This window comes from Hirundo rustica, chromosome 19 (genome assembly GCF_015227805.2).
Source record: "Hirundo rustica isolate bHirRus1 chromosome 19, bHirRus1.pri.v3, whole genome shotgun sequence".
In the NCBI taxonomy this organism is placed as follows: Eukaryota; Metazoa; Chordata; class Aves; order Passeriformes; family Hirundinidae; genus Hirundo; species Hirundo rustica.
The window spans coordinates 1,989,387-2,002,281 of record NC_053468.1 but is presented as its reverse complement, the minus strand read 5'-3'; the positions used below and the strand labels follow the sequence as shown (position 1 = coordinate 2,002,281).

Here is a 12,895-nt window from a genome sequence, read left to right as displayed (position 1 = left end):
CCCAGACAGATATCAAACTAAAATTGGAAGATATTTTTCCACTTGAAAAATGGAGGAATCCTGTGCCGGCGTTTGGAGCAGCCCCGGGATGGGGCTGGAGGAGCCTGGCTGGCAGAGCCCCGAGCCCTGGCACAGCACAATTATGGCTTTGCTCTCCCTCGTCAGCATTTCCTGCTCCTTCCAGAACCACCAAACCAGAGGCTCTGGAGATCTTCCGAAGGCTTCTCGAAGGAGCACAGCTCTCCCTCACCCTGAGAAACTCAGGCACTCCCGGCCAGAATTTATCACAGCTCCCACTCCCTGGAACTCGGGCTCAGCCTCACCACTTTGCTCTAATTAAAGAGAAATGATAATGACAAACTAACACCATAAACCAGCTTTACAGAGAATTTTTTTTTTGCAGGTCTAGCCTGTTTATTAAATAAAAATATTCAATCAGGTATAAAAATATTCAATGTAGGTATCACAGGATCTAAATCATTGCTAGAAACAGTTATATAGGATATTTCACATGCAGCCTCTTCTATAGGATTAATTCAACATGGCTTTATTTGGGAAAAAACAAAAATGATAAATGCACTGCTGTTATCACCCCTGCAACATAAACCCCTGTCCAACAGGCAGGAACACTGGATGGCAACCTGATCCTTAAATATTTTTCCTCTGGAAATACGATACAACGCAAAAAAGTCACAACATTAAAAACTGAAAAACACCTTAGACTTGGAAACAGACTTAGAAAACTTGAGAACTCAAAAAAGGCCAAATCTCTATTTGTATGTGATGTTAACTGATCCCATGCTTTCAATTCTTTTGTCATTTACTGCTTAAAAATATCTTATTGAAAAAAACCACTCCAAAAGGAGTTTTTAAAGATCTTCCCCTTCCACTGTAAAAGCTGATTTTCAGAAATGGCAGAGTAGCCTTTGCAGATTCAAAATTCAAAAATGTTCATCTCCTGTACTAACCAAGCAAAATAAAAGCCAAAAAAACCAACCACAAAAGCACCCTCATTCACTCAAAAATTTGGAAATCTTGGGCACTGGGGAATGAGAACTCAGGGGTCCTTTCTCAGCACCTGATGTGTGGCACTGCCTGTGTCAGAACGGGCAGAACTGGCTTTGAGATCACACATGGAAACAACACTTGCTTGTGCATGGGAAGATGAAAAAATATTCTTCCTCTTTTTAAAATCAGCATGAAAAAATAAATCCTATAGGAAGAGAGGAAAATACTTTTTTTAAATCACCAGTCTCTATTGAAATCTTCAGGATTTGTCAAGTCCTCCGCCTGTTTTCTGCACTGCACTTGGGGATAACAAATATCACTTTTTACAATTCCAACACTACAAAGGAAAGAGGGGAAAAAAAAAATCCAAGGAAATGAACTTAACTCCATCATCACCCAAATGTCCCTCCCGAAGATGCCACCAAGCCAAAGCCTGGTTCCCATCCCAGTTCAGAGCTTGCCCAGTTTGAAATCCCAGTGGGATTTTCCCTTTCTTACAGAACTTCAGGAAATCAAAATGACGCTGCTACAACACCCGGTGCTTTAGGAACATCAGCACCTCCAGCTCCTCCAGCCACAGCTGAGGGTTTTGTGCCCCTGAAAACAGCAGAGTTGGGAATTTTTCCTGGAAATCAAAACAGGGACAAGTTCCCTAATAACACATGCAAGGGCTGTCAGGGAGCTCGAGGGAAGCAGCTCGTCCTCCCCCCAGAGCGCGCAGAGCCCACAGGAATCCCGAGGCTGCAATCTTTCTCCTCCCAAACAGGCTTCCTCCTCCAAGGTAGCGGCCTCTAACCACTCGGCTAAAAAACCTTCCAAAGTCTCCCATTGAGAAAAGTTCAGAGACCTCAGCATTGCTCTGGTGATCACAGAACTGCTGAGCTTCAGCAGGATCCTCCTTGCAGAGCTCCCAACAAGCGACCAACCCCGAGACTTTTCTACAGAGACTCCTCCTGAAGGAGCCCTCAGCTGCTCCTGATGCCCAAAAACATTTTATCAAGAGCTGCAACAGGATTTTCCACAAACCTGCCCAGCCAAAGAGCCCGTGGCCGGATGTGCTGAGCCAAACCAGCTCCCAAGGCAGCTCTGTTACAGCAGAACTCTGAGGTTCATCAGAGATTCACCAAATTGTCTTTATCTCACCCTGAAAGAAGAGACAAAGCACCGAGGGCATCGCTGCATTTACTACCAGCCAACAGTGTTTGCTCGGAGGGCAGGAGATAACTGCAGAGCTTTTTTCTCTATGCATTATTTTCCTTCCTCCCTGGCATTTTCAGTACTGCTCAACAGAAGCCACTCGTAATTATGACTTTAATTATTTTGATCTTTAAAGGCAAATTACACCACTTATCCCAGTGGAGACATGTTTTTAAATAAAACATGAAAGTAACACAAATAAAAGTGGACCCAAATCTAATCAAGCAGGTCTTACTCTTAATACAATTAAGGAAAGAGTAATCCCATCATCATAAAAACAAATAGGTTTGGCAATAATTATAAATATGAATATTGTATAACAAATATTTGCTGTACACTTGAGATCCCCAGTGCTTTAAAGAGCTGGAGTTTGAGTCACAAAGAGCCTCCCCCAAGTAACAGCCAAGGTCAAACTTCAGTGGAAAGGGGCTAAAAGTGATAGATCTGTGGCATTAACTACTGCACTCCTTTTAATAGAATCCAGCATAAACTCAAACCAGCCTCGCGCTCAGCCTGAACCATTTATCTGAGACAAAAATGTCTTCTTGACAAAAACCAGATCTCCTTTAATAAAAGTGAGGCAGACAGTATTATGCTCTGAGGGAATCCTGTTGCTCTTTTTATATTTCTATATAAAAAGAATTCTTCTGTAATACACGGAGATATAAAAAGTGAAGAAAATTGAGGCCAAATATCTGAGCGTCAGGACATCAGATCAGCCTTTGCAAAGCTGCTCCTAAAATAAAAGCCCTGGTGTTAATGACCAGTGGAATTATGTCTGTAGTTAAAGTTTTATTATTGAATATGCTTCACTCTTTGAGCTTCTCTTTTGCTTCAGACCAAAATTTCACAACAATTCCTGCTCCTGAGAAGCATCTTGATTTGGTTCAATCGCTATCAACTCCTCACCGAATGAAAATGAACTTTTTTTAAACTGTGGCAGGCTGCTGCTTTTTCTCCCGAAAATTCCTCTTTAATGCAATAAAAAGTTAATAGGGAACAGAAAAAAAAAAAAAAAAAAAAAAAAAAAAAAGCCCTGATCACGTTTTAAAACATAAATAGATCAACGTGCTATCTTATTTTGCTGAGCTGTTTTTGAAAACATCCCCTCCAATAATCCCGAGTTGCGGATGAGCTGCACGGTGAGATTTCATCAACCACAGCCCCGGCGAACGCACCCAGAATTGAGTTCTGGATTTTCAACCGGCCACATCTTTCTCTGTCAACCAACTATTAGATGTTGAACAGATTTCCATTCTGCCCCAAAACTGGTGACTTTTGAGCAAGGTCATTATTGCAGCCTGCACGTGGGTGGCCCGGTGGATGAATTAATTAAGAATACAGAAACAAAGGTCGAAAGAAAATAATTTTTCTTTCAAACCCAAGCCAATAAAGTCTTACACATTTAATTCCAATTACTGAAAAAGAGGACATCTGTACAGCTTTAGGTTTATCCATTTCAACTAATTAAGGGATTCAAATAAATAGTCCTTCCATCTAACTGAAAAGTTTGCTAACACTTCATTAGAAGGAAGTTTAAACAAGCACACAACCTTGTTAACATATTTTGGTTTACCACAAAGTTACTTGGGCATCTCGATAATTATTTTTATTCCTTTTGCAAATATCTCCTGACAGCCAACGTCAATAATTCTGCATTCCTCTGCATTTATTTAATTACCTCATAATTCAAATTTTCTAAAACTAGCACCAATTCTGAAAGTAGGAGCTATCACATAAACAACTGCTGGGGATGAGAGTTTACTACAACATCTCCATTCATAAGGTTTATTAAAAATACCTTCCCTGCAGATTTAATCCTGCAAGATGACATTAGGAGAGTTCTTTGCTCTTTAACTGTGGATTTTTCAGTGGTGAGTTTGCATTTCACCCTCTGCCAGGCAGCACAGGACAGTGAATGAGACTCATCGAGCTCCTCTCACATCCCTCATATTTAAAGCATTTGAAATAGGAGAAATTATTAAAAAATAGTGAAAAAAAGAGTTATTCCTCCTGGTTTGTGTTCAAAACATGTCTCTTCATCACGCTCCTGGCACAGAAATTTTTGTACACACGCACAGAGCAGCTCAGTCCATCCTTAGAAACCGTGTGGTGTGCTTGAAATAACTGAAAAAGTACTTGGATCATTAATTTGCAAAACTTTAGACACATTTATTGTTAAAAAAAAAAAGCTTCCCCACTCAAAAAAAAAAAGATTACTTCTCCTCCAAAATGATGTTTTGCCTGCCTTAGATTTATTATTGTCTTCCATTTTCTTTCTCTTTTTAAAACACTTTTTCTTTAACTGTATCTTATCTTACAGGCATATTTTATTACTTGAAAAAAACGTATCTTTCACTGCAACACTCCAGTTCTCAGTCAGGCTGTGCAGGTGATAGAAATCTTTACTGACCTGAAGGACGTGAGGTATTTATTTAATATTAGGAGGGCACTGATGATAAGAAAATAATTCCTCCCTGCTCCTGGAATTCCCCTCAGTTGTGACAAGGCTGAAAGCCACAGGAGCACACACCAATCCCTGCTGAATGGGATTCAGGGCTTTCCAAGTGTTCATTTAGAAAATACTGGCTTGGAATTTTGAATTCGGGGTTTCTCAGAGAGCAGAGGAAGAGCCTGATGGGCACAGCCACCAACATCCCAAACCTGGCATCTCAGCCCAGCAGGAAGGGTTGGTTGGTTCTGCTCGGAACTCTTATTTTCAGGAATCTGAAAAGTGGGGTTATAAAACAAGGAAAAATCCTTTCACTGAGAGTGGTTCAGCACTGGAAGAGGAGTTCCTCCACAGGAAAGTGGAGTCACCATCCCTGGGAGGATTCACAAATGTGTGGCAATTTGGTTTTGTGGGAATGGCAGGATTCAAAGGCTGGACTTGATGATCTTGCAGGTCTTTTCCAATAACCAATTGGAATAATAGCCAATAATGGTTAATTGCATAAACCAGTAACTTTAGAGAAAGCACTGAAAACTGACAGTGACCCTAAACCAGCAGAGAGGCTGGACCTGGCATCACCAACGTGCCCCAGCACCCCTCCAGCTCAGCCAAGTGATGATGGAGCTCAGGTGATCACTCCCAGCAAACCAAATTTCCACAGCTGAGTGAAACAACGTCAGAAATTGGAGCTCACGTTTGGGATCAGCTCCGCGCTGCAGAGTCTGCTGGAGTCCAGGGCAGCCACGAGGTGCCCAGTGACACTGAGAGGTCAGAGGTGCTGAAACTTGCCTGAATTCTGCCACAAAGCCAGCCAGGCTTCCCCAGCCAGCACAAACAAGTGCCAGGCGCGCTGGAATTCCTCGCAGGAATTCTCCTGCCAGCACACAGCATCACATCCCTGCCAGGCTCCTCGGGACATGCCAAGATCCCTGCCAAGAGCAGGATCTACAACTCTCATCTGCACAAAAACTCACATTTCCACTGGAAACGGAGCTGGAAGCACAGGAAAAGACTCAGAGCACCCAGGACACTCCTCACAGGAGAAGGTTCTGTACCGGCAGTGTGGAATGACCATGTACAAAGTGCATTCATTTCCTTTTAATCAGCTTTCTTTTTGCCAGAGGGACGTTTCAGTAAGAAAAAAATGTTCAAAAAATCTCCTGCACCATGAAAATCTAACAATGCAGAAGAAAGGTTATTTTCTTTTTTCCTGGAAATAAATATAGTTCTGAAAACAAATCGCAGCGCTGGAAAATAAATTATATCATTTAACAGCACTTAAAACCTTCAGATCACAAAAATATGAATGCAATACACACAATTAGGATACCCAACTTCCTAGAGGTTCCAGACAAAACTTCTTTTCCTAGAGCTGATGGCTTATTTATGCTAGAGCAGCAGGGTTTGGACAAGACAAACGTTACCATTTTTACAGCTCCTCTCCTGTAGCGCCCTTTAGGCTTTCATAGCTCCCTACTATTGTTAGGGTCAGAGGACAAGTTCATAAAACCTCTAAATCATCTATAACAAGCCTTAAAAACCTAAGATCTATCATGTTTTTCCCCCTAGGCCTATGCAGAAGACTCAAAGCACAGACAGCGACCAGCAGAAATAATGACCACATTAAACAGCTTCATCAGAAATTTATGAAGTCAAATTTGTCTTTTTTTTTTCTTTCTTTCCTTGTTGTACATGCACAGCCAAAAGATTACTTTTTGTTTTTTCTGGAAACAAAAACAAATCCCAACAGCCAAGAGAATTATTTTAAGACCTGACTCTACGATCTTAATTTTTTTCCCATTATCTTCTTTTTTTTTATTTCAATTGTGGAAGAAAATGTCTATACTGTTTTGTGAACAATTCCCTTTCAATACAACATTGCTTGGCTAAATACTTCCAAAATTAATTCTCAGGGAACAACAGTAACAAAGTTTTTCTTTGTTTTGTTCTTTTTTCAAGTAAAAGATTTTATTTTCCTGTCAAGAAAAAAAATAAAGTAACTTGGTTAAATACTCGACTTCTGATATGTCCTTAGTACCTCGTAACTTACCTGCAATGAGAATCATAAAGACAGGGGAAAACAAGAAAAAATTGAAGGTTTTTTTTGTTTTAAATTCAATAAATGTGACCATGAGGAAAAAAATCTCACAGACCAGTTACAGAGTAATGAAGTGTGTGGGAGTTCTGCATAAACACTGAATCCAGGACCAGACACTTTAAAATTAAATGAGTGGTAGAAACAAACAAAAAAAGACACGGATATCTTCTCTGTCATACAGACAGGAAAATCCAGCAATTTAAAAACTGTCTGATAATGGTGTGGAGTTTGTAACAAATGATTCTGCCTGACGCACTGCACTGTGTATTATTATATACAGTGAATTATTATTATTTAACAGTACGAATGCCTCACAAAACAGCACCGTGCTCGACTGCATTTGGGATTTATAAAAAACTGTAACTTTTACATTTCATACCCAACTTCTCTCATCATTTTTTTTAGCCTGGAATTCAACAATTCCCCCTATTCCTAAAGAAGCCCATATTCCAGCCACGTCCTCTATTAACAAATATCACCAAACTACATCTCCACTCGGACTGATCAGCATCAATCAATGTCAATTAGGTACAAGTGTTGGGGAGACAAAATGGGACACTTCACACTTGATCTTGTCAAAGCCTCACATAAATATGCTGCAAGGACAATATATATTTTGGCTGTGCTTCGGTCCCAAAGAGGATTTTATCCCAAAGAGGATTTCATCCCAGCTCCGTGGGGCTGTAAAATCTGGTTTATTTTTCTCTCCCAACAGCACAGAAATGATTTCCCTGGGACCGTGGTGGCAGTGCAGGCTCTGGGTGTGTGCACTCTGGTACCTGTCCCTCTGCCACTGTCTCGGTGTCGATGATGGTGACGATCCCAGGCACCAGGGGACTCCTGCGGAGGTTGCTGTGAGCCAGGATTTCCTCCTCGGTGGCTCCCGACGGCAGCGTCCCCGTGAGCTGTGTCACCACCTTCCCCACCATTGTCAGCCCAGTCTTTATTGTCTGTAAAAAAAAAAAAAGGGAAAATGAAACCCCTTAAATGTTGTTTAGGGCTCTGCTGTGGGTTCAGCTCGGATTTTTTCGGGAGTGATGGATTTGCTGGAACAAAACAGCTTGAAAAAATGCGGCATCCTGGCAAATGGAAGAATTCACCTTTATTTTGGAAGTCAATTATGCCAAAGCATTATTGAAAAAAGATGCATTTTAATGTTCAAATAATTTAATGTTTTTGTATTTTAAGTATTCCAGTGTTGGGGATGGTTTTAACTTTGATTTTACTCGCCCTCATAGCATGGATGGTCAGAAGGACCAAAGATGAGGCCACAGCGGGTGTGAGGAGGACACTGCTCACACAAAAATACAAACAGCTCCTAAAGCCGATCAAAGATGAATTTTGTCTTTGCACAGTGCAAGAGACCAAGATTTTGGCCTTTGCTACATCTGACACACTTATTTTTTACTCAGTAATTAAGCAATAAAACTGAGTATGAGACTCAAATCCAGGAAAGTTAAAAATGCCAGCCTCGAGGTCCTGGAACTCCCAGGCACATCCCAGCACAAGGAATGGGACTTTCCAGGCTCTGCAAGTTTCCCAGACACGGGTTTAAAAACACATTCGCTGCACCAGCTTTTAGCAGCTAAAGATGCTGAAGATTATTTTTATTTTGCTTTATTTTATTTGGAGAAAGAAGCAGAAGAGAGATGCAGATTGAAAGAAAAACAAGCCCGACTACAACTTCAAATATTTTCTCCTTGAACCAAGGACTGTGCCTTATTTGCCTGTAAAGAACTGAGCAGATTTATTATGCAACATAAATAAGAAATAGCAAAAGAGATCAGAATGGAATGACACTGTAACAAGCCAATTCTTAACTAAAAAGACAAGCTAAGCTGCCTGCTAAATCGAAAAGGAAAAAAATGTCCAGATCCCAGGCTGAAACCAAGAAGCAGCCACAAATCAATTGCAACTGCTTTGTTTAGTGCTAAAATCTCAAACTGCAGTGATTAGAAAACACATTAGTGTTCATCAATTAGCAGCCAAACGTTTGTTTTAATAATTCATGGGAAATGACTTACACAAAGTCTGTTAGTGTGTTGTCAGGAAAGCCTCTGAAGGGCCAACAGCAGCAGGCGCCACACGGTATCGATGGCCACGGCCAGCCAGGAAGGCTGATTAACCTCTGAGATGCCTCTGCTGATGGACTCACCCCATTAATGCTAATGGAGATACTTCCACTTAAAATCGAGCCAGGCCTTTAGCACAGCAATGGCTTTGGGGGTTTAAAGTCTTTAGTAATATCCTGCCATTTGTTTCTTGTTATTTCTTTTTATACCCGGCTACGACAGAGGAGAATAAAACGGGTTTTAACAGTGGCGGGTTCAGGAGGCTGGGAGAGGGAACATAAAGCAGATATTGACGGCTGAGGGATAAACCCAAAATAGCCCCAGTGCCATCACAGGGATGCATTCCAGCCCTCCTGGCAAAAACTGACAAGGCAGCTTTTTGGCCAATAGCTAAAATCCCAGGAAATGATTCGTTCTCCGTTGATAAAGCAGGGAGCAGAAAGCAGTAAATGGTACATGGCGAAATACCTGCGCGAGGGAAAAGGCTGAAAACTGTCATTGACCTGTTCTAGAAAATATCTTTAATATTTATAATGAGAGCAACGGCATGACAAAGCACCAAAGACAAATTTAGAGCTCTCCAGAAGGAAATGGCCGTGCTTAGGCTCCCTGCAGCAGGGAGAGGTGTGCAGAGATGTGGCCAAGGCCATTAGCTCAGAAATATCAGAGCAGAACCATTACAGCACTTACTGCCCTGTGCTGTTGTGTACATTTGCAAAAACTTCTGGGGTAATCTTTAACCTTTCCCATGCCATATCAGCTGTCCCCTCCATCCATTAGGGCTAATGACCTTGCTCTCACATAAGCTGTTAGTCCTCATTAAGAAGTTATCAGGTAACAAGAGAAAACAGATGCAGCCTTTGCTAAATCACTTTACCAGTACGGGTTTAAAAGATATGGAGAAGGAATCAAGCAAAGGAGTTATGAGGTGAGAAGGACTTTGTTTATAATTTGATGCGAGACATGTGACAGAGCAAATAGATTTTAAATGAAATGGGTTCAAGTTTGCACTGTCCCAGTTCCTTTGGCACTGATGGGAACCCGCCAGTGAAGTCTGCTGATAAATAAAATTAAAATACTTGATCCAGTTCCTTTTGTAACCAATGATCCACAGTGTGCAGAAACACACATTATTTATAAGCTCGTGTGCACCCTATCTACTTCAAAATATGACTGTTCACATTCATTTGAATATAAAGAAATACAAATATTTAATTAAAATAGATGTAAGCCCTCATACCTCATTTAATTAAAAGTAAGTACAACTTTAATCAGATGAAAAGAATTAAAATGCACCATTCAGTGCCTGTTAGGATGCTTTGTTCCAACAAAGGCCTTGCATCCTTTTAGTGACAACACAATATATTGCTCCTGTTTCTCACAGTAAATACATTTTATATGGTCTATTTGATTGCAAATGAAAAATCTACAGAAAGCAGAAAGAGAGATCAAACAGATCTGCCTTGGCTGTCAACACAGTGAGGTTGAGCCTCACACTCAGAATGAACAAAGGGATAATAGGGTTTATCTAAAAGAAATTCCACGTCCATGCTACTCTGTTTGTTCAACTGGACTGAAAAGAATCTTTATCCTATGGAAGGGACTTTCCTGTCTACATGCACTGAGAGCACTCTCCAACACCTCTAAGGAATGATACTTTCATTTTTCCAAACACATCCATTTTTATCTTCGCTCAGCATTAATGCAAATGTTAATCTTGACACATTTTCTGCTTCTCAAAATTTTCTGCTTGGTCAAATGACAGAAACCACCAGAGCTTTTGGAATATGAACACTCAAAAAGCCACCAACACAACTTTGACCTCGGTCTTTCTGGTTAGCAGGGACCTTCCCAAATAACTCACAAGTCATTTGATTGAGGAGGAAGTTTATTTGCTGCACCAAGAGCAGCACCTCCCACTGAGGACAAACCCCTGGCCCCACCAGGACATGGGTCAGCAAGGGGAAAACCATTACAGAAAATATTCTGTGCTGCCACCAAGACCTCCTAGAGAGGATCTGAAAGGCCATTCTCCAAAGTGACCCTGCTGAAAGCTCTCAGCTTTCCCTCTCTTTCAAATGAAGGCTCTCTCACTTCATCAGGAAATTGGAAGCCAACCAGAGAAAAGGCTGTAACCCAAGGTAACCTGGCAAAACAAGAACTTTAATGGAACCACTTCTGAACCAAAAAGCAGCAGCGCAGGGAAAAGGAAAGGACATCCACATCCCAAAAGGCTGCTCCTCTGCTGATCAAAGCAAAGGAATTACAAACCCTTGCAGCTGAAAGGACACAACAGCACCAGAGGTTCATAAATGAAGAATTAAATAAGGAAGGAGTGAAGTTGAAGGTGAGGCAATGAGACGGACAGAGAGCAACAGATATTTGGAGCATCTATTTGCCAGCAAGAAAGTCAGCCCTGCAATTATCAGAGATGAAAACCTGCTAGACAGCAAGCCAAGACTCAATGAAATCACTAATAAATTAAACATTGCAGATTTACTGTGGCGCACTCATGGATAACAAATTAATACACTAAGGCTGAGACACTCCTCAAGAGCCAAATCATGCAAATATTTAAAACTATATTAGTATTAATCTTGTCTATTACAGTAACATCCAACAGGCAGGAGCATGAGCAGTGTGCTGTGCAAATGCAGAGCAGCACAGAGCCCGTGCCCTGGGGATTATCCCTTTTCCTAACTCTCACTGGGAGTTTATCTCTGTACAGAGGCTAACAATCTTTTCTTTCCTATGATTATAAACACATTTTATCTTCAGTATCTACTCACATGATGCAATAGCACTACTTCAGTGTGATAAATTCAGTTTAACAGCAGAATTTCTGGATTATGATGCCTGGCCAGTACTACTCAGCAGGGAAGGTCATCAGCTACAGTGATCTGTTTGCAGGACTTTGCCCCATCTGATCCAAACTGTGGCTGATCACACTAAGCCAGTCATTTTTTCACACTTATCTGTGCTATAAAAAAGATGCTCACGATGCTGGGATTGAAGGAATTTGGGGAGATCTCCCCCCACACCTCTTTTTAAACTGTCCTTTTTTTAACTGTAACGGAGATCCAGCAAACCACCTCAGGAGAGGAGCAATTCCAGCTCCCCTCAACAATGTAAAAAGCTGTGATTTTTCTCCTTCTCCGGCCACACTGTGATTGTGCTGGACTATGTTTGTTTTTCTGTTTTGTTTTCACATGAGCTGGCCTGCCCTGTGTCTCTCTTTGTGGCTTCTCCTAACTGTTGTTTTCCTCGGTGCCACTGAGCCTTCTGTCATTTCATTCCTATTATTAGGTTTGTTTTGTTGCACATATCAGAAATGAAAAGGCTGGTGGTTACAAGGGAAGCTTGTAATCAGCACCGAGTTCACCCCACAGTGCCAAAACTCACTCTGTGTGTGTGTGTGAGAAAAAGAAATTGTTGCAGCAAGGAAAGAAGCTGGGAGGGAGACAGTAAAACAAAAGTTGTGCTAGGTCTTGTTTAAGACTTTTCCAAGCCATGGGCTTCTTTTGATACTACAAAAGCCCAGACATTTCTCTGAAAACAGAAGGATTTTATAACATCATCTGAGGCAATGGAACCTAGATGTAAACAGTCATTAATACGCTCTAACCTTCAAAGAAGGTAATTAATTAGCTCCAGTACTGTGCTGTCACCCTTCAGAGAGAGCAAACCGTATAATGGGGGTGTGATGGAGCCCAAAAAGCACCAAGCACTTGTAAAGTCACTTGTCATGATGCTAAAAGACTAATAATTCACAATGTTGATTTCTAATCATATAAACTTGTGCCACTATGAACAGCCATTATACAAATCCATCCCACTGCCACTTCCCTCTAACATAAATAGCTGTTTGTAATAAATAAAATTCTTAAAAATCAGTTCAGAAACAGAAATACTTTGTGGAAAGCTACAGCTAGTCAGAGATTTGCAGGATGGGGAGGGCAGGCACGGTGCTGCTGCTGCCTGCAGGGCTCTCAGTGCGCTCTCCTCTCTGGGAAGGGAGGGGGTGATGACACACAGCCCAATTCAGCAGGGAAACCTCATAATTATGCT

At 41.2% G+C, this 12,895-nt stretch overlaps 1 protein-coding gene across 15 annotated transcripts in view; it reads right to left on the bottom strand.

Annotated features, from left to right (window-relative positions):
* BCAS3 (BCAS3 microtubule associated cell migration factor) overlaps positions 1–12,895 on the bottom strand; it is a 297,790-nt gene that overhangs the window by 235,795 nt on the left and 49,100 nt on the right. For all 15 annotated transcript variants that reach the window (XM_040082187.2, XM_040082182.2, XM_040082188.2 and 12 more), the window contains one exon: positions 7,535–7,705. In XM_040082187.2, coding sequence (XP_039938121.1) covers positions 7,535–7,705 — 171 coding nt within the window. The remainder of the gene's footprint in view (positions 1–7,534; positions 7,706–12,895) is intronic.